Here is a 22,041-nt window from a genome sequence, read left to right as displayed (position 1 = left end):
GAATTTAGCATGAACTAATTTAAGATTATCTATTTTATCGTAAAAATTGATTATCTATATTTAAAATTTACTTTTATATTTTTTAAACTTGAAATATAGGCTAGATTTCAAGATTTTATAAGTTTGAAAGATTTTTTTAATAATGACTTTTATTTGGATATTTTTAATAGTGGCAATTGAATATTATATTATTAATATTACTATTATTTTTATTATTTTATATTAAGTAGAAGTAGATTATTATTATTATTATTATTATTAACTAAATATTATATTATTAATAATAGTGGTGGTTTAATATTATTATATTATTATTATTTATTTTAATATAGAGTTTGTAATTAGAATACTTACCAAGATGACATGTGGCTAGGATTGTTTTCAAAATGACATGTTGCTAGGATTGTTTTCAAAATGACATGTGGCTAGGATTATTTTCAAGAAGACATGTGGCTAGGGTTGCCATCATGACTTCCTTACATTTATATTAAGTATAAGTATATATATATATATATATATATATATATATATATATATATATATATATATATATATATATATATATATATATATATATATATATATATATATTAAGATTAAGATATATTTAGCAAAAAGTACGAGAATTGACATGTGTCGCTTGCAGTCGCATTCTTAAACGCGTTAATTACAAAACTCGTATCCGAGTTTTTCGGTTTCAACGTTTCTTCTTCTTCAATCTTTCATAGCCTCTATATATATATATATATAAATAACAATGATCCTTACTTTATCTTTCAATTTCTCAACTCCTTTTTCGTCTTCTGTTTCCGAGTTTTTCATTGGTACAAACTTTTTACCCTTTCCATTTCAACTGATGTTAATTTGTTTATATATATATATATATATATATATATATATATATATATATATATATATATATATATATATATATATATATATATATATATATATATATATATATTTGATTTTGTTCCTGTATTGATTAAATTGAAGGATTTTTATTGTGAATGATCAGGTCTGAAAAATGGGAGACGAAGATGATCATCATGATGAAAATGATCATCGTGACACTACAAGAAATTTGACATTTACCAACGGCAAAAATCCGTTGCTAAAGGTCCAAAATTCGTTGGTAAAGGTCAAAAAAGCTATACCAACGGCTGTCTGATTCCGTCATGTTTAATTCCCTGTACCAACGGAATTTTTTCCGTCCCTATATCATATCCCAACGGCAAATTTCAAGTGTTGGAAATGACAGAGGAGGTTTCTCACGTGTAGCTCAAGGTGGTCAGGGTTATCCAGCACCAGGAGCATACCCTCCACCTGGACATGGTTACCCTCAACCTGGACATGGTTATGTTATTAATATATGTTTCAATCGAGAGGACCGAGGCTGGAATCGTGAACGGAATCACTTTCCTTAAAGTATTTCAAGCACTCCCGAAATGTCTTAGAGTTTTGATGCAGGAATACCCAGGATAATTCAGCCTTATCGAGTTTGCGCAAGACCGGCGAAAACTCGAATGCAGCGAAGAACGATCTGGAATTATTCAGAGGATTTTCGGAATTTTTGTGATGTGATTTCTGAATGCGGAATCAACTTTATATAGGCCACGAAAATGTTTGTTTCAAAGGTTGCGACCCTTAATGAAACAATATATTTTCAAAAGTTATGACTGTTGCACATAGACAGATTCATGCACCATTTGCATGGTTTCAATTCTGCATGGTTTCGTGAACAGTTGCCTCCTTTCCGATTCAAAATTCAAATCATGTACACTGAGCAAAATATAGCACCCGGCCGAAGGCCGGCCGTCGCCCGCCGGAGCCGCCTCATTAACGCCGCGAATAGCCCGATCGCTCCGATGCGACGTGCCTAAGTGCTCAAGTGCCGTCTACAAGCCGCCACTAGCGCCTCTACGCCCACGCCCCGGACCCGGACCCGGACCCGGAGTCGGAGTCGGAGTCGGAGCCGGAGCCGGTGTCGCCGGTGGCGACACCGGCGAGTGGTTGTAGGATTGGGACAAGTGGCAATAATGCTTGGGACCACCACATTTGTCAATGTGGCACTTTATCCTCTTTTGTCCTTTTGTTGAGTTAATGTCATTAATTCTTTTATAAGGACTTTGAAAATGAGTGAATCTTCCAATGTGGGACTTTATTACATGCATTTATTAGCATTTACTCATTTTCACCATTTGTCATTTTAGAACACACTTGTAATCATTATATCTTTTAATAATTACAACAATCCCCCACTTGTTCTAATAATGACAATTCCAATTCCAGAATATAGAAGATAAAAGTGTTAATACAGTTAGGTATCTTTCGATTTGAACTTAACCTTAGTAAAGACAACGCAAAGTCTAATCGGAATGTTAGGTAGCTATGCTTTGAACCATTATCCCATGTGATTAGACCGGCATTGCTATACACACACTTTTAAGGTTTTCTTCGCCTACATATCTCGCCTAGCACTATTTATGGCCATGTGCTTTTTCCTGTTTTCATGAATTTTTCATGAGAGAAACTCCAACTCTCACTTTGAGACGGCACCATCTCGAAATTCACATAGGTGAAGTTTTATCTCTATATCCTCGATATAGTACTTCATTAAGAGTTTCCTTAAAACTCAACCCTCAATTATGTAATAGTCAACATTATCACGAAATGTTGTACCAACTTCCAAATCAACGACTTGTTGTTACCCATTGAATCTTAGGTTAAGATGTATTAACTTCAGATTGGGTTGCTATCATTGTCGGAACCCTTATTCAAGGAGTTTTAATCCCATACCTTTCGAGGTAGACTTTACTAAATCTCTGGCCAGTGGTTTAGTAAAAGGATCAGCCAAATTATAGCTCGTTTGTATATATGTCAGTGAAATGATCCCATCCTTTATCATTTTTCTCACGAGAGAATGTCTCAGACCTATGTGTCTAGACTTTCCATTGTATACTTCACTGAATGCTCTAGCCAGGGTGGCTTGACTATCACAATGTATCAACACCTTTGAAACATTATCTTTAGCTAATGGAACCTCTAATAAGAGATCCCTCAACCATTCTGCTTCTTGTCCAGCAGACGCCAGAGCCACAAACTCTGATTCCATGGTTGAAAGAGTAATGCATGTTTGTTTCTTGCTTTTCCAAGAAATCGCACCTCCAGCTAATGTGAATATCCACCCAGTTGTAGATTTATAATCTCCAACACTTGATATCCAACTTGCGTCAGTATATCCTTCTAGTATGGCAGGAAATTTACCATAATGAAGACCAAGGTTTTTAGTCCTTGACAAATATCCAAAAATCCTTGTTATTGCCTTCCAATGTTCATCATTTGGATTACTAGTAAATCTACTCATTTTACTAACAGCAAATGCTATGTCTGGTCTAGTACATTGCATTAAGTACATTAGACATCCAATGGCACTTGCATATTCCAATTGTGCCACGGATCTTCCATTGTTCTTTTGAAGTTTGACACTAGGATCAAACGGAGTGGTTACTTCCTTGAAGTTAAGGTGTTTGAACTTTTCCAACATTTTTTCAATATAATGTGTTTGATTGAGTTCATAACCCCCACTATTTCGTCTTACTTTGATCCCTAGTATAGTGTCAACTAATCCAAGATCTTTCATCTTGAATGTGGAAGTTAGAAAACCTTTTGTTTCTAGGATTCCACTCATTTCATTGCTAATAATCAACATGTCATCAACATATAGACATAGAAAGATAATAGCATTTCCACACACCTTTGTGTACAAGCATTTGTCACAAGAGTTTGGAATGAAACCATTTGAAAGTATGGCAGTGTCAAATTTTTGGTGCCATTGTTTTGGTGCCTGTTTTAAACCATATAAAGATTTGACAAGTTTACATACCTTTTGTTCATTTCCATGAAGTGTGTAGCCTTCTGGTTGCTCCATATAGATTTCCTCGTCAAGATCGCCATTTAGGAATGCTGTTTTAACATCCATTTGATGTACAATAAGGTTGTTCAGGGAGGCTAGTGCAAACAAAATTCTAATCGTTGTAGTTTTTGCTACTGGTGCATATGTATCAAAATAATCGATACCTTCCTTTTGTCTAAATCCTTTTGCAACTAGTCTAGCCTTATAGGTGTTTAATGTACCATTACTGTGATACTTCTTCCTAAACACCCATTTACATCCGATGGGTCTTGATCCCTTCGGAAGATCAACTAGTTCCCAAGTATGGTTCGACATAATTGAATCCATTTCATCTTGGATAGCATCCTTCCAAAAAGAAGCATCTCTAGAAGTCATTGCTTCTTTATATGTTTTAGGATCATCTTCGATTTGAAGAATAATAGGAATTTTATGAACATCATTCTTGTTATTTCCTTCAATTAGAAAAACGGAAATAAGTTGAGAATCGATTTCATCCGGTCCTAGACCTTTATTTTTCCGTGCCCTTTTACTTCTTCTTGGTTCGGGTTGTGTTTCAACCATCCGAGTCGAATCATTGTCACAAGACTCTTTGATCGTGGGATTCTCTGGTTCTTTATTCTTGGTAATAAGATTTTCAAAGAATTCCACATCTCTAGATTCGACAATTACATTAGACTCTAAATTTAAAAGTCTATATGCTTTACTATTTGGTGCATATCCAATGAAAGCACATCTGATCCCTCGAGGACCTAATTTTGTTCTTTTGGGGTCCATATTTTTGTAATATGCGACACACCCCCACACTCTAAAATAATCAATATTTGGTGATCTTCCTTTCCATTTTTCATATGGAGAGATTCCAGTTGTTTTTAATGGAATTCTGTTCATTATGTGACATGCGGATAATAATGCTTCACCCCACAAATTAAATGGCAATTCTGAATGCATTAACATAGCATTAATCATTTCTTGATATGTTCTATTTTTTCTTTCGGCCATGCCATTTTGTTGTGGTGTGCGAGGCGCAGAACATTCATGTATAATGCCATATTCTTCACAATATGCATCAAATTCCGCCGAGAAGTATTCACCGCCTCTATCACTTCTAAGTACTTTTATGGTAGTACTTAATTGATTTTCAACTTCCGCTTTATATGTTTTAAAAGCATTAAAGGCATCGTCTTTATGCTTTAAGAGGTATACATGTGTGAATCTAGAACAATCATCAATGAATGTTATAAAATAACGATTTCCCCCACGGGTTAACATTCCATTGAATTCACACAAGTCAGAGTGCACAAGATCAAGAACATTTGTTTTTCTTTCAACACTTTTGAAAGGTTTCTTAATCATTTTAGACTTAACACATATTTCGCATTTTCCGAAATCATGAATGTTACATGATATCAATCCAGATTTAATTAGTCTATTCATAGTACTAATACCAATATGTGCTAATCTAGAGTGCCATAATGAAATAGATTCAAGCATATAAGCAGAATTAGAAATTTCATTAATAATATTATCAGTAGTACATAGTTTGATCATTCCCTCAGCGGAATATCCTTTTCCTACAAATATACCATTACGGGTCAATATTAACTTGCCCGATTCATACACAGATTTAATGCCAGGTTTTCCCAACAAGTCCCCACTAACGAGGTTTCTATTCATATCGGGAACATGAAGAACATTGATGAGAGTGACTTTCTTTCCAGAGGTGAAGTTGAGTTCGACGGATCCTGTTCCAACAACTCTTGATCGGACATCATTGCCCATTTGTACCTCCTGTCCATCATTGACTTCGGTATAGGTTTTGAATGCCGCTTTATCATAAGACACATGTACAGTTGCACATGTATCATACCACCATCCTTGGACTTTTCCTTTGATGGCCATAATTTCGCTTACAGTAGCGATTATGTCGTCATTTGCATGAACAGCATTAACCTCATTTTTGGGCCTGTTGTGCCTGCAATCTCGAGCATAATGTCCGGGTTTGCCGCATGCATAGCATCCATTTTTAGTACCCCTTTGTCCACCAGAGTTTTTGAACCTGTTATGATCTTTCTTTGGACCAAGATGATTTTTTGTACCATCATACTTTTTCTTTCCCTTTGCAACAACAGCATTTGCCTTTGCAAATCCGGAGGACTCGGGCTTTTCACGATCCTTCGTCTCTTCCTCGATTCGAAGGTGTTTCTGGAGTTTCTCCAACGAGAGATCCTCGGAACTATGCAGCAATTTCTTTCTGTATCCTTTCCATGAAGGTGGCAATTTTGCTATGATTGCACCGACTTGGAAAGCCTCAGGAACATCAATTTTTACGGCCTTTATTTTATTCACGAGAACCTGTAACTCGTGTACTTGTGCAAGAATAGGCTTTGAATCCAACATTTTAAAGTCAAAGTATTTAGATATTAAGAACTTTTTCGTACCTTCTTCTTCGGCTTTAAATTTGAATTCAAGTGCCTTCCAGATTTCCTTTGCAGATGCGGTATCAGTGTAGAGATCATAGAGACGATCGGATAATGTGTTCAGAATGTGTCCACGGCACAGCAATTCATCTTCCTTACGTTTCTTTCTCTCCTTCTTTATTTCATCGGTGTCATCTGGAGTGGGTTCTGGAATTTCCTCCAAGTCAGGATCCAAGACATATTGAATTTTCAGAGTAGTCAGGAGAAAGGTCATTTTGTCAGCCCAACGGGTATAGTTTGTTCCATCAAAACGATCTAGTTTCACAAGATCCTGGTTCATGAGTTTGATGCTTGAAACAGAAGCGTCGGCGGCCATGGTTGATAATACTTTAAGATTGTTATTAATATATGTTTCAATCGAGAGGACCGAGGCTGGAATCGTGAACGGAATCACTTTCCTTAAAGTATTTCAAGCACTCCCGAAATGTCTTAGAGTTTTGATGCAGGAATACCCAGGATAATTCAGCCTTATCGAGTTTGCGCAAGACCGGCGAAAACTCGAATGCAGCGAAGAACGATCTGGAATTATTCAGAGGATTTTCGGAATTTTTGTGATGTGATTTCTGAATGCGGAATCAACTTTATATAGGCCACGAAAATGTTTGTTTCAAAGGTTGCGACCCTTAATGAAACAATATATTTTCAAAAGTTATGACTGTTGCACATAGACAGATTCATGCACCATTTGCATGGTTTCAATTCTGCATGGTTTCGTGAACAGTTGCCTCCTTTCCGATTCAAAATTCAAATCATGTACACTGAGCAAAATATAGCACCCGGCCGAAGGCCGGCCGTCGCCCGCCGGAGCCGCCTCATTAACGCCGCGAATAGCCCGATCGCTCCGATGCGACGTGCCTAAGTGCTCAAGTGCCGTCTACAAGCCGCCACTAGCGCCTCTACGCCCACGCCCCGGACCCGGACCCGGACCCGGAGTCGGAGTCGGAGTCGGAGCCGGAGCCGGTGTCGCCGGTGGCGACACCGGCGAGTGGTTGTAGGATTGGGACAAGTGGCAATAATGCTTGGGACCACCACATTTGTCAATGTGGCACTTTATCCTCTTTTGTCCTTTTGTTGAGTTAATGTCATTAATTCTTTTATAAGGACTTTGAAAATGAGTGAATCTTCCAATGTGGGACTTTATTACATGCATTTATTAGCATTTACTCATTTTCACCATTTGTCATTTTAGAACACACTTGTAATCATTATATCTTTTAATAATTACAACAATCCCCCACTTGTTCTAATAATGACAATTCCAATTCCAGAATATAGAAGATAAAAGTGTTAATACAGTTAGGTATCTTTCGATTTGAACTTAACCTTAGTAAAGACAACGCAAAGTCTAATCGGAATGTTAGGTAGCTATGCTTTGAACCATTATCCCATGTGATTAGACCGGCATTGCTATACACACACTTTTAAGGTTTTCTTCGCCTACATATCTCGCCTAGCACTATTTATGGCCATGTGCTTTTTCCTGTTTTCATGAATTTTTCATGAGAGAAACTCCAACTCTCACTTTGAGACGGCACCATCTCGAAATTCACATAGGTGAAGTTTTATCTCTATATCCTCGATATAGTACTTCATTAAGAGTTTCCTTAAAACTCAACCCTCAATTATGTAATAGTCAACATTATCACGAAATGTTGTACCAACTTCCAAATCAACGACTTGTTGTTACCCATTGAATCTTAGGTTAAGATGTATTAACTTCAGATTGGGTTGCTATCATTGTCGGAACCCTTATTCAAGGAGTTTTAATCCCATACCTTTCGAGGTAGACTTTACTAAATCTCTGGCCAGTGGTTTAGTAAAAGGATCAGCCAAATTATAGCTCGTTTGTATATATGTCAGTGAAATGATCCCATCCTTTATCATTTTTCTCACGAGAGAATGTCTCAGACCTATGTGTCTAGACTTTCCATTGTATACTTCACTGAATGCTCTAGCCAGGGTGGCTTGACTATCACAATGTATCAACACCTTTGAAACATTATCTTTAGCTAATGGAACCTCTAATAAGAGATCCCTCAACCATTCTGCTTCTTGTCCAGCAGACGCCAGAGCCACAAACTCTGATTCCATGGTTGAAAGAGTAATGCATGTTTGTTTCTTGCTTTTCCAAGAAATCGCACCTCCAGCTAATGTGAATATCCACCCAGTTGTAGATTTATAATCTCCAACACTTGATATCCAACTTGCGTCAGTATATCCTTCTAGTATGGCAGGAAATTTACCATAATGAAGACCAAGGTTTTTAGTCCTTGACAAATATCCAAAAATCCTTGTTATTGCCTTCCAATGTTCATCATTTGGATTACTAGTAAATCTACTCATTTTACTAACAGCAAATGCTATGTCTGGTCTAGTACATTGCATTAAGTACATTAGACATCCAATGGCACTTGCATATTCCAATTGTGCCACGGATCTTCCATTGTTCTTTTGAAGTTTGACACTAGGATCAAACGGAGTGGTTACTTCCTTGAAGTTAAGGTGTTTGAACTTTTCCAACATTTTTTCAATATAATGTGTTTGATTGAGTTCATAACCCCCACTATTTCGTCTTACTTTGATCCCTAGTATAGTGTCAACTAATCCAAGATCTTTCATCTTGAATGTGGAAGTTAGAAAACCTTTTGTTTCTAGGATTCCACTCATTTCATTGCTAATAATCAACATGTCATCAACATATAGACATAGAAAGATAATAGCATTTCCACACACCTTTGTGTACAAGCATTTGTCACAAGAGTTTGGAATGAAACCATTTGAAAGTATGGCAGTGTCAAATTTTTGGTGCCATTGTTTTGGTGCCTGTTTTAAACCATATAAAGATTTGACAAGTTTACATACCTTTTGTTCATTTCCATGAAGTGTGTAGCCTTCTGGTTGCTCCATATAGATTTCCTCGTCAAGATCGCCATTTAGGAATGCTGTTTTAACATCCATTTGATGTACAATAAGGTTGTTCAGGGAGGCTAGTGCAAACAAAATTCTAATCGTTGTAGTTTTTGCTACTGGTGCATATGTATCAAAATAATCGATACCTTCCTTTTGTCTAAATCCTTTTGCAACTAGTCTAGCCTTATAGGTGTTTAATGTACCATTACTGTGATACTTCTTCCTAAACACCCATTTACATCCGATGGGTCTTGATCCCTTCGGAAGATCAACTAGTTCCCAAGTATGGTTCGACATAATTGAATCCATTTCATCTTGGATAGCATCCTTCCAAAAAGAAGCATCTCTAGAAGTCATTGCTTCTTTATATGTTTTAGGATCATCTTCGATTTGAAGAATAATAGGAATTTTATGAACATCATTCTTGTTATTTCCTTCAATTAGAAAAACGGAAATAAGTTGAGAATCGATTTCATCCGGTCCTAGACCTTTATTTTTCCGTGCCCTTTTACTTCTTCTTGGTTCGGGTTGTGTTTCAACCATCCGAGTCGAATCATTGTCACAAGACTCTTTGATCGTGGGATTCTCTGGTTCTTTATTCTTGGTAATAAGATTTTCAAAGAATTCCACATCTCTAGATTCGACAATTACATTAGACTCTAAATTTAAAAGTCTATATGCTTTACTATTTGGTGCATATCCAATGAAAGCACATCTGATCCCTCGAGGACCTAATTTTGTTCTTTTGGGGTCCATATTTTTGTAATATGCGACACACCCCCACACTCTAAAATAATCAATATTTGGTGATCTTCCTTTCCATTTTTCATATGGAGAGATTCCAGTTGTTTTTAATGGAATTCTGTTCATTATGTGACATGCGGATAATAATGCTTCACCCCACAAATTAAATGGCAATTCTGAATGCATTAACATAGCATTAATCATTTCTTGATATGTTCTATTTTTTCTTTCGGCCATGCCATTTTGTTGTGGTGTGCGAGGCGCAGAACATTCATGTATAATGCCATATTCTTCACAATATGCATCAAATTCCGCCGAGAAGTATTCACCGCCTCTATCACTTCTAAGTACTTTTATGGTAGTACTTAATTGATTTTCAACTTCCGCTTTATATGTTTTAAAAGCATTAAAGGCATCGTCTTTATGCTTTAAGAGGTATACATGTGTGAATCTAGAACAATCATCAATGAATGTTATAAAATAACGATTTCCCCCACGGGTTAACATTCCATTGAATTCACACAAGTCAGAGTGCACAAGATCAAGAACATTTGTTTTTCTTTCAACACTTTTGAAAGGTTTCTTAATCATTTTAGACTTAACACATATTTCGCATTTTCCGAAATCATGAATGTTACATGATATCAATCCAGATTTAATTAGTCTATTCATAGTACTAATACCAATATGTGCTAATCTAGAGTGCCATAATGAAATAGATTCAAGCATATAAGCAGAATTAGAAATTTCATTAATAATATTATCAGTAGTACATAGTTTGATCATTCCCTCAGCGGAATATCCTTTTCCTACAAATATACCATTACGGGTCAATATTAACTTGCCCGATTCATACACAGATTTAATGCCAGGTTTTCCCAACAAGTCCCCACTAACGAGGTTTCTATTCATATCGGGAACATGAAGAACATTGATGAGAGTGACTTTCTTTCCAGAGGTGAAGTTGAGTTCGACGGATCCTGTTCCAACAACTCTTGATCGGACATCATTGCCCATTTGTACCTCCTGTCCATCATTGACTTCGGTATAGGTTTTGAATGCCGCTTTATCATAAGACACATGTACAGTTGCACATGTATCATACCACCATCCTTGGACTTTTCCTTTGATGGCCATAATTTCGCTTACAGTAGCGATTATGTCGTCATTTGCATGAACAACATTAACCTCATTTTTGGGCCTGTTGTGCCTGCAATCTCGAGCATAATGTCCGGGTTTGCCGCATGCATAGCATCCATTTTTAGTACCCCTTTGTCCACCAGAGTTTTTGAACCTGTTATGATCTTTCTTTGGACCAAGATGATTTTTTGTACCATCATACTTTTTCTTTCCCTTTGCAACAACAGCATTTGCCTTTGCAAATCCGGAGGACTCGGGCTTTTCACGATCCTTCGTCTCTTCCTCGATTCGAAGGTGTTTCTGGAGTTTCTCCAACGAGAGATCCTCGGAACTATGCAGCAATTTCTTTCTGTATCCTTTCCATGAAGGTGGCAATTTTGCTATGATTGCACCGACTTGGAAAGCCTCAGGAACATCAATTTTTACGGCCTTTATTTTATTCACGAGAACCTGTAACTCGTGTACTTGTGCAAGAATAGGCTTTGAATCCAACATTTTAAAGTCAAAGTATTTAGATATTAAGAACTTTTTCGTACCTTCTTCTTCGGCTTTAAATTTGAATTCAAGTGCCTTCCAGATTTCCTTTGCAGATGCGGTATCAGTGTAGAGATCATAGAGACGATCGGATAATGTGTTCAGAATGTGTCCACGGCACAGCAATTCATCTTCCTTACGTTTCTTTCTCTCCTTCTTTATTTCATCGGTGTCATCTGGAGTGGGTTCTGGAATTTCCTCCAAGTCAGGATCCAAGACATATTGAATTTTCAGAGTAGTCAGGAGAAAGGTCATTTTGTCAGCCCAACGGGTATAGTTTGTTCCATCAAAACGATCTAGTTTCACAAGATCCTGGTTCATGAGTTTGATGCTTGAAACAGAAGCGTCGGCGGCCATGGTTGATAATACTTTAAGATTGTTATTAATATATGTTTCAATCGAGAGGACCGAGGCTGGAATCGTGAACGGAATCACTTTCCTTAAAGTATTTCAAGCACTCCCGAAATGTCTTAGAGTTTTGATGCAGGAATACCCAGGATAATTCAGCCTTATCGAGTTTGCGCAAGACCGGCGAAAACTCGAATGCAGCGAAGAACGATCTGGAATTATTCAGAGGATTTTCGGAATTTTTGTGATGTGATTTCTGAATGCGGAATCAACTTTATATAGGCCACGAAAATGTTTGTTTCAAAGGTTGCGACCCTTAATGAAACAATATATTTTCAAAAGTTATGACTGTTGCACATAGACAGATTCATGCACCATTTGCATGGTTTCAATTCTGCATGGTTTCGTGAACAGTTGCCTCCTTTCCGATTCAAAATTCAAATCATGTACACTGAGCAAAATATAGCACCCGGCCGAAGGCCGGCCGTCGCCCGCCGGAGCCGCCTCATTAACGCCGCGAATAGCCCGATCGCTCCGATGCGACGTGCCTAAGTGCCGTCTACAAGCCGCCACTAGCGCCTCTACGCCCACGCCCCGGACCCGGACCCGGACCCGGACCCGGAGTCGGAGTCGGAGTCGGAGCCGGAGCCGGTGTCGCCGGTGGCGACACCGGCGAGTGGTTGTAGGATTGGGACAAGTGGCAATAATGCTTGGGACCACCACATTTGTCAATGTGGCACTTTATCCTCTTTTGTCCTTTTGTTGAGTTAATGTCATTAATTCTTTTATAAGGACTTTGAAAATGAGTGAATCTTCCAATGTGAGACTTTATTACATGCATTTATTAGCATTTACTCATTTTCACCATTTGTCATTTTAGAACACACTTGTAATCATTATATCTTTTAATAATTACAACAGGTTACCCTCCACATCAAGGTGGTTATCCTCTGGCTGGTTACCCTCAAGCCGGTGGTTATCCTCCATCTGGTTACCCTCCAGCCGGAGGTTATCCTCCAGCTGGAGGTTATCCTCCAGCCGGAGGTTATCCTCCTGCCGGTGGATATCCTCCAGCAGCTGGTTATCCTCCTGCCGGTGGATATCCTCCAGCAGCTGGTTATCCACCTGCTGGTTACCCTCCAGCCGGCGGTTACCCTACCGCCGGTGGTTATCCTCCATCTGCTGGTTATCCTGGTTCACATGCTCCACCACATGCACCTCCTGCTGGTGGATATCCTCCAGCTGCTGTTTATCCTGGTCCACATGCTCCACCACATACCCCAGGTTATCCTGGTTCACACCCTCCATCACATGCCCCAGGGCCTTATGGGCAAGCCGGGCATAGTGGTTCTGGTATGGGTGCAATGGGTGGAGTGGGGGGGTTGATTGCAGGTGCCGCCGCTGCTTATGGTGCTCACCGTGTTTCCCATGGCCAGTATGGACATGGAGGATATGGTCACATGGGCCATATGGGAGGGAAATTCAAGGGTGGTAAGTTTGGAAAGGGTGGTAGTATATTCAGAAAGTGGAAGTAATCCTATCCATGTATGTATATACAATCACCTCTATATATTTATATTTATTTATTTGTAAAGGGTGGGAAATTCAAATTTTATATTATAAAGCAATTTAAATCATTTTTTGCTGACAATTGATGCTTCAAATTGCTCTTGACTATGGAAAGCACGACATGCTATTGCTCCTTCCATGTACGCTGATAACTATCAGAAATCAATCCCTTATGTTCATGAGCGTTAAAGTTGCTCTTAATAGAAGATAAAATAATGGCATGATAATTGGATATAAGAAATAATTGACCTCTTGATCTTACAGACAATAATACAATTTCTAGTTTTGCCTTTTGGAAGTTAGTACATGTTTAAATCCAGGATGATGCAATGTTTATAAGCATTAAGACAAAGTATATGTCTTTCTTTTACAATCAAGAAAAACTATATGCCTTTTTATTTGTTGATTTACCAAATCAATATTGACTTTTCAATCATTAGTAGATTATAGAATATTTATTTTGATTTTTGAATGGGTGATACCATTAGTCCTTGATTAAAGAAGATATTTAAACTAAGTGTTGGCCTCGAGTGGCAATCTGAGTCTTTGCAAAGGACGATATTCGGAGAATACCGAATTCGATTCCTGACAGAAACAACATAATTACTTAAAAATATTTGAGAGCGTAATTACAATTCTAATGATAGTGTCGACTTCATAAATTATACTTCATTAATCATATGAGAAAAATAGAATTATTTTCTTTTGGTGTATACAATGCTGTCTTCCCTCTTATCCTAAACCAACATCAATAAGACTATAGCCTGCACATTTTCTTAATCCTTGGTCATAGATAGATTGTCTCAACTCAGTAGCATCTTTCCAGCTTCCTGCAGCAACATACATATTTGACAATGATATATAATATCCAACATTTTCAGGTTCCATTTTAAAGAGATGTTCAGCAACTTTTTTTCCCAACTTAATTTCTCCATGATATTTGCATACAGTCAAAAGCATTCCCCATACACCTGAACTTGCATTGGGTTGTAACCCTTTTGTAAACTCATAAGCCTCATCGATTCTACCCGATCTTCCTAACATGTCAACCACATAAACTTGATGCTCAGCCTCAGGTTTTATGCCGTATATCTCCAACATACATTCGTAGTACCGAAGTCCTTGGCTCACAAGTCCGGAATGGCTGCATGCAGATAAAAGACTAACAAATGTGCTTTTGGTCACTTTAATTCCTGACTCACACATCTCATGGAACAGTTTGATAGCTTTGTCTCCATATCCGTGATTACCATATGCAGCAATCATTGAATTCCAAGCTGAGTCTGACTTCGTCGAATGTCTGAATACTTGGATAGCATTGTCCAGTCTTCCACAGTTGCTGTACATATCTACAAGAGCTGCTGATATGAAAGAATTTTCTTGATATCCATACCTGAACATGTAGGCGTGAACTTGTTTTCCGTGTCTTAGAAGACCAATTTGAGTGCACGCAGAGAGAATACTAACGACGGTGAACTCATTCGGTTTAAAAGGAAGACAATGGAATAGTTCCAATGCTTCTCTACTTTTCTTGTTATGGGATAAAGCTGAGATCATGCAGTTCCATGTGCATAGATTGGAACTAGAATGGAATTTGAAAACTTTTCTAGCACTGTTGATGTCTCTGCATCTGTCATACATGGTAATTAAGGAGTTCTGAACTCGGGTATCCGATCCAAAAGGATATTTAACTGCAAGGCTGTGGAGAGACTTTCCTAGATTGAGTAGTTCCATGTTCGCAATGGCTGACAACACATTTACAACGGTTATGGAGTCGTAGTTGAAATGAGGTTTTTGTCTCATTAACATGAAAGTTTCTAAGGCCTTTTGAAAATGGTCACCTCTTACACAACCTACAATTATAGTGTTCCATGAAGCAATATCTGCTATAGAAGAATTCTCTTGCAAAATTGAGAAACCAGAAGTTAGGTCTCCACAGTTGATATACATTTGCATGAGAAAATTTACTGATAGAATGTGGTTCAAAAAACCAGATTTTAATTGCCAGCCGTGAACCGATTTTCCAAAGTTGAGACTATTCGCAGAGTTGCAGGAAGATAGAATGGAGAAAACAGTCGACGAGCTGCAGTTTGGACTGCAACATAGCATTTCTTTGAACAAACTTTGAGCCTTTTCAGAATATTTGTTCAAGGAATAGCCAGATATCATTGCATTCCATGAGACCAAGTCTCTCTCTTTTGTAGAATTGAACAAGAGCTCGGCTTTCTCGACAAGGTTGCACTTCGAATACATGTCTATAAGACCGTTCCGCAAAGGAAGATGGTCAGATAACATTTGTCTTCTAATTGCATATCCATGGATAGTTCTTCCTTCTTTGGAGAGCATTAGTTCAGCACAACACGAAAGTATGGTAGTTAATGTTACTATATCAGGTTGGAAAGATCCTGTAGTTTGCATTTCAACCATAAGATCAAATACTTCATGAATATTTTCATTTGAAGCATATCCTTCCATCATTGCATTCCAAGAAACAATATCTTTGTAAGCTATTTGTCTGAATACAGTCTCGGCAACATCGATGGCTCCACATTGTGAATAAAATGAAATGAGAGAGTTTGCGACTGAAACATGAGAGCTATCCTTGTATCCCAGTTTGATTCCTTGACAATGAATGCATTCTCCAAAACTCAATGCTCCCAAACTCGAACATGCCGAAATAGCACAAGAAAGGCTGACATGGTCTGCAATTTCTTCAGAAAAAGTCATCCTTCTGAAGTAACACAACGAGTTCTCCGGGTCGCCGTTGTAAAGACATCCTCTCATTATCGAGTTCCATGAAACAACATCTTTATATTCCATCTCTTCAAATAGATACTCAGAATCAGAAGAGTTTAGGTCACCACACTTAGCATACATGTTAATAAGAGCATTACATAAACTAATATCCACAAGCATCCCCGATTTTAAACTCATACAATGAATTGCCTTTCCTTGATCAAAGTTTTTCATGTGCAACAAAGTTGATACCATAAGCAATAGAGTGGTGGAATCAAACCTAGTTTGGTCCTTGATCATTTTCTCGAAGAACTCCACTGCTGTTTTATAGCATTTGTTTTCAAGAGATGCTGAAATAATAGCATTACAAGAAATAACATCTTTGTTGTGAATGTCTCTAAATAAATCCCTAGAAGCGGAAAAGTCTCCGGCTTTGGAATAAAGAGTGAATAAAGATGTTGAAGCTGGAAGGTAAGCTAGAGCACCTATCTTCAAGGCCGCACAATGGACAACAGTGGCAGTCACAATGTTAGGTTTTTTGAGGGACAATTTAATACAATCAACAAGTTCAAAATGAACCTCTCTTACATGAAAAACCCTTTGTGGCATTTTATCGAACAGATGAGGGGCAATACATAAACGGCGATAAAAACATGATAACATAATTTGGTTGTTTTGTGAAGAAAATGAATGGAATGAAGATGACTACTAGGCTGAAATCGAAGCAAGACTAAATGTTGAAAGGTGCTTGTTACATGATTTAGCGGTAAATGGAAAACTACCCATGTTGTCATTTTCACTTCATTTTTTGTTGTAGCTACGAAAGTTTCTATCTTGCACTCAAGAATGTGATTATGAGAATGCTTTGGTGGTGTTTTCTAGGTCCTGTCCTAACATTTTGGAGGCATTCTTGGAGCAACATGCTAATTGAGCTTTGATTTTAGTCAAATATTTATGAATTAGGGAACTTTGGAGTTTAACTTCCAACAGAAAAAAAAAATCAAATAATAAAAAGGAGAAAAAAAATCAAAATCAAAATCATTTTTCTGTAAGAAATAAAAGAGAAGATTGATACATTTGGATTTCTCCTATTATTTTAATTACAAGCAATTCAATATCTACTAAGACAACAACATCCAAAAAAAAAACTGCATCCTCAACCAAGATATTGTTTGCTTCCATTTCTCTAATTTGCAAAGTTGAAAGCTTTGATCTCTCAAATAAGTAACAAACATCCTCAACATGGATAAAGATTACAACTTTATGAAGCACGGACACAAATACAGACACCAGAACTTTGAGAAACTGACACCGGTAATAAATTGAGAAAACAAAATAATTGAATATAACGACATGTATCAGAGTCAAACACCAGTGTCAGGCACGAGACACACCTTCCATAAGAAGCATCAGTGCTGCAGTCTTTACTTCCACAAACATGAGTTGGAAAAGAACCAACCATCTTTAAATATCTTCTGTTTATGACTGTATTCCTCGTCCATCATAGTGTTTTGATGATGAACATATAATACTGAAGTTGACCTCACCAAGGAGGATGATCATCTGCAGAAGTTTGGGGAGGGATTGGCTTCCATCCAGGTTTCTCGTCCCAATACATATCATAATATATGTGACCCGGCGTGTGATCCCCCACACAACACCATATACCGGTGTAATGTTTAACTCGTGTTCTGAATCTATCTTCTCGTTCCTGGTTAAAATAGAGAAATGCATCGCATCAGGACATGGAAAACAAACACATTTCTTCAAACTTTTAATGCAAGCACAGAAAGCAAAACATCAAACAGAACAACGAAAACGGCCTTGCCTTGTTTGTGAAACCAGTAAATGCGTCTCGAATCGACGAGAACTGGATGACTTTTACATCCTTGAAGGACGAAAATACTTTCATGAACTGAAAATGCAAGTAGAACCAACCGCATGTTAGAACATTTAAAATAGAACTCAATTTGTATTTACTTTTCTATCCTTTGGGTTTTAAACAACTGTTAAATGGATCGAAATTTCAAATACCGTTTCTTCATTGCTATGCTTTGGAAATTTAAGTACTCCCCCAACAGTTACATTATTTGACGCATTGCAATCTTGTGTTCCTTCTTTACAAAGGTGAACATCGAGCCACGACTTTTTCACCTGAACTCAATAACCCAAGCATAACTTCAGCAAAAAAAAAAAGATATAACAAGAAAAAAGAATTCATTGGATTAAATTTTGACGGGATTGACATTAATTCACCTCTAAGGGCAGTGAAGGATTATCAAGTATGGAGTACTCTCTAATATCTATTCCGGGGCCAAATTCTTCCTCCGGGAGTTCTTTCAACATGACATTCACCTGCAACAGTTATAATGCTTTTAAACTTGGTTCATGTAAATCTAAATAAATGTATAAAACTTGTACTTTGAAATGACTACATAGAGAACTAAGTATTATACTCAACAGCTATCAAACAATCCAATCCAATGACCTAAACGTAAACGAATAACAAAAAGTAACTGCTTAATCAAGCTAGAAGAGAAATACCTCAAATACGTGATCCAAAGGACAGAGAAAAGGTTGTCTAGTCATCGACCCCTCCAAAACACCTGGATGGGGGAACCATAGCCTATCAATCCTGCACCATAGTGGGGGCATGACCTAAATATATAGATAAAAAACTCTTAACTATGAGTCATGGTTTTTAGCAGTGTTGATGACGAGCCATCAACTACCAAATATATATAAAATTATAATATATGATTCCAGAAAAGAAGTCCTCACCAGCGTTCTGTTAAGAAGGGAAGCAATTGCAAGTGCAGTTCTAATCTGTTTCATCTGAACAAATTCATTTTCATCATTAATTATGAAATGAAATGTAATGTCATAATTTCCATTCCAAAATACAAAAGTTAAAAGGATCAAGTCAATACTTGCATACTTGGTAATTAATGAGGGTAAAATGTGATCCAACAGTATGGTTCCCAGTTAGTAACAATCTTTTTGGAATAGATGGCTTAAATGACAAGAAACCCCCTGGAGAAGTTCGCCTTAAAGTTAGGTAGTGGTATTTTCATGTAAAGGAATCAATGAATCAAATCAAACATAACAGATGCTCATGCTGTAACAAATGTATAGACACTATGCACAAACTTTTAGTTCTTGGCATTAGAGTATAGATGAATGACACGAAAATGAACGGCGTATACAATAGAAACTTTTGATTGAATGATATAAAATAAAAGTAAAAAGCCATAATAACTAAAGAAAATTATGGAACTAGTATATTCACACATTACCAGGAGGATTATAGTATTCGGGCGGGTCATGGAAAAGCATGCCTTCTCGTAGTCGGTGGCGCTTTCCTTCAGTCCCTGCATACTGAAATGTAGTGTGCACTGCATACGGCTCCAACCTGAGTTGCTGATACATAGCCTACAATCATAATATGAAAGGACTTTCTTAAGAAAAACTTGCTAGTAATTTTGTTTCTCTGCAACATAACATCCAATCAAGATTCTAATCCGCATTCAAGCGCTTGGAAAACCCTCTCTTATAAGCTAGATATCAAGGTGGAAGAACCAAACAACTAAAATTGTTAGCTAGGTCCAACCTGGACAAAATATGTATGGCCGCTACAGAAGATACTTGAAGGCAAAACTCCCAGCTTTAGTTTTCCATCATAAGCATAAACAAGTCCACTGTCCTCGTCAACCGACGGTCCTAACTCTCTATGGACAATTTCATTAAACCCGTTCTGATCCCATATTGTATCATCAGCCAGAAGCACTTCCTTCCATTCCTTTGCCAATTTTATCGCAGACTCTGTAGGTCTCCAATGGAAAATTCCTATATTGTAGGCCGCACCAGCTATTCAACGAAACAATCACAATCATCAAAATAGTAAATAGTCTCTTCAAGCTAAAACAAGTGCATTAAAATGAGGGATTAAGAAGAAAAAAAATGAATACAAGCATTGATTTGATCACTTGATGTTAAATCTGCTTATACATAATATTGACCTTCTTGCCAAACTTCCAGACTATCATCAACAACTGTCGGTACAACTTGATCACTGGATGTTAAAACATCGGCTCCGGGATAACGAGCAAAATATGGAAGTGGGTTCTGCTCCATAATCACATAATTGAATATTTAGGAATAAAATATATCTTAGAAAAACACATCAAGTGTATGAATCGCCATTACAATCAAACATATATTAAGGAATGAATCAGAAAAGCACCTTCAACCAAACCATGTCAGTATCACACATCAATAGTTCGTAACCATAAGGAAGTATAGAGTTTATCAAAATAACTTTTTCTCTCCCCATCTTATGAAACGTTGGAGTACCCCAGCCAACATCTACGGTGCTCATATGACTGTTCATGTCAAAAACCGGTATCCCTTTCCAGTAAAGTGCCTCCAATAATTTAGTGTCCATTGCACCTAAAAGGTAGGATTCAAACTCATAAGATAAAATAATGTCAAACTGTTTCCACATAAACTATATACTATTTTCACAATATATCCTAGCGAGCCGAAGGAAATAAGCTGAAAACAACTTATAACATGTCATAAGGTGTTTTCATAAACTCTCCCAAATAAGCTCACAAGTGTTTTCGCCAGTAGATAACCTCAAATAAGTCAATCCAAAGAGGTCATAGCCTAATCAACTATACAAAATACATTGATAGAAGGTATAAACAGCAATGCTCACCAACAAGATAGTTGGAAAGGCCCAGATCATTCAATTGCTTAACCCATGTCAGAATAAAGTCCATGAACGCATAGTTACCAAAGGTAACTATGATAATGTTATCTTTCACCCTTTGTTGAACAAGTTGTTTGGTCAGTTTAAAATCTTCCAAAGGTGGCATCTTTGTATTACGAGGAGGAACATTCAAAACAGTCTTCTTTGACACATTCTGTGGCTCAGAGTAAGCAGATGGTACAAGACGCACCACTTCTGATTGAGAAATGTTAATCCGGGAATCATCATCTGAAAAGCAAGCTCATTCAAGGGTAATTTTCACATTTATGACAAAACTAACAAATAACCAAAAAAGGAACGATTTTTATGAAACCCATTTGAATTAAATGCATGTAAGATAGAATAAAAAAGAAAAGAGGTTAAAGGGGTTACTTGAAAGAGGAGGAAAAGAAGACCAAGCAGAAGAGGACGTTGTGGGAGAGTAGTGAATTGCAGAGAAGACGTATAAGGAGGAAACAACGATGCCCACGATAACAACGGTGTAGATCGTGAGGAAAAGAGGCCTTGAATAAGCGACATCATCAAACGCCATCTGAATTTTTGAGATTATGATTCAAATGGAAACAAACACTTCCATGTTCGTGTTTCAGACCAAAATGAACAAGGTCAACCACTGTGTTGTTGCTTAATTGGATCCGTTTTTAATATCAACACAATTAATAACTATATAATTATTGATTATCTATTTTGGATCCTCTATATTCATAAACCAAAATAGTCAAACTATGCATAATTTAAATCTAATTCATTTATTTGATAAATTTTATTTTGAATTCAAGTGCAATTCATTTAATTTATGCAATAAATTAGTTATTTTATGAAATTAGATTTTCAAAGTATTTTAAGTTGATTTAATTTAAGTTCTGTTTGACCTAGGTTTTTTTACTGTCTAA

The 22,041-nt window shown here is 37.2% G+C and overlaps 3 protein-coding genes across 4 annotated transcripts; 1 reads left to right on the top strand and 2 right to left on the bottom strand.

Moving 5' to 3' along the window:
* Positions 1 to 785: 785 nt before the first annotated feature.
* On the top strand, positions 786 to 13,703 carry LOC131651904 (uncharacterized). Of its 2 annotated transcripts, XM_058921627.1 has the most exons (4): positions 786 to 824; positions 1,019 to 1,356; positions 12,991 to 13,077; positions 13,114 to 13,703. In XM_058921627.1, the coding sequence occupies exons 2-4, from the start codon at positions 1,179 to 1,181 to the stop codon at positions 13,602 to 13,604; spliced, it is 756 nt and encodes a 251-aa protein (XP_058777610.1). In that variant the 5' UTR covers positions 786 to 824; positions 1,019 to 1,178; the 3' UTR covers positions 13,605 to 13,703. The 2 variants fall into 2 exon arrangements, with proteins under 2 accessions (XP_058777610.1, XP_058777609.1); XM_058921626.1 differs by having other exon boundaries at positions 12,991 to 13,703.
* Positions 13,704 to 14,267: 564 nt separating this feature from the next.
* LOC131651901 (pentatricopeptide repeat-containing protein At4g19220, mitochondrial) lies at positions 14,268 to 17,244 on the bottom strand. The gene is given in 2 exon segments (XM_058921624.1): positions 14,268 to 17,081; positions 17,084 to 17,244. Coding segments are annotated over 2 exon segments (2,796 nt in total). The 5' UTR covers positions 17,169 to 17,244; the 3' UTR covers positions 14,268 to 14,370.
* Positions 17,245 to 17,430: 186 nt separating this feature from the next.
* Positions 17,431 to 21,796, bottom strand: LOC131651902 (arabinosyltransferase XEG113-like). Its single transcript, XM_058921625.1, has 13 exons — positions 21,521 to 21,796; positions 21,095 to 21,376; positions 20,618 to 20,823; positions 20,394 to 20,499; positions 19,985 to 20,241; positions 19,671 to 19,806; positions 19,313 to 19,407; positions 19,156 to 19,209; positions 18,919 to 19,032; positions 18,631 to 18,729; positions 18,409 to 18,528; positions 18,203 to 18,289; positions 17,431 to 18,085 (listed from the first exon to the last, which is right to left on the bottom strand). Exons 1-13 carry the CDS (start codon positions 21,678 to 21,680, stop codon positions 17,918 to 17,920), a joined length of 1,884 nt encoding a protein of 627 aa, XP_058777608.1. The 5' UTR covers positions 21,681 to 21,796; the 3' UTR covers positions 17,431 to 17,917.
* Between the last annotated feature and the right edge of the window lie 245 nt (positions 21,797 to 22,041).

This window comes from Vicia villosa, linkage group LG2 (genome assembly GCF_029867415.1).
Source record: "Vicia villosa cultivar HV-30 ecotype Madison, WI linkage group LG2, Vvil1.0, whole genome shotgun sequence".
Classification (NCBI taxonomy): domain Eukaryota; kingdom Viridiplantae; phylum Streptophyta; class Magnoliopsida; order Fabales; family Fabaceae; genus Vicia; species Vicia villosa.
Note: the sequence above shows the minus strand (reverse complement) of the source record. Positions and strands in the feature narration are given on the sequence as shown.

Coding starts and splice junctions, on each gene's coding strand:
- LOC131651904 (XM_058921626.1), top strand. CDS start 1,179: ATGTTTAATTCCCTGTACCAACGGAATTTTTTCCGTCCCTATATCATA. Junction 1,357..12,990: donor TTACCCTCAACCTGGACATG/GTTATGTTATTA, acceptor TAATTACAACAG/GTTACCCTCCACATCAAGGT.
- LOC131651902 (XM_058921625.1), bottom strand. CDS start 21,680: ATGGCGTTTGATGATGTCGCTTATTCAAGGCCTCTTTTCCTCACGATC. Junction 19,210..19,312: donor TTACCCTCATTAATTACCAA/GTATGCAAGTAT, acceptor GAATTTGTTCAG/ATGAAACAGATTAGAACTGC. Junction 18,730..18,918: donor CTTTGGATCACGTATTTGAG/GTATTTCTCTTC, acceptor TAACTGTTGCAG/GTGAATGTCATGTTGAAAGA.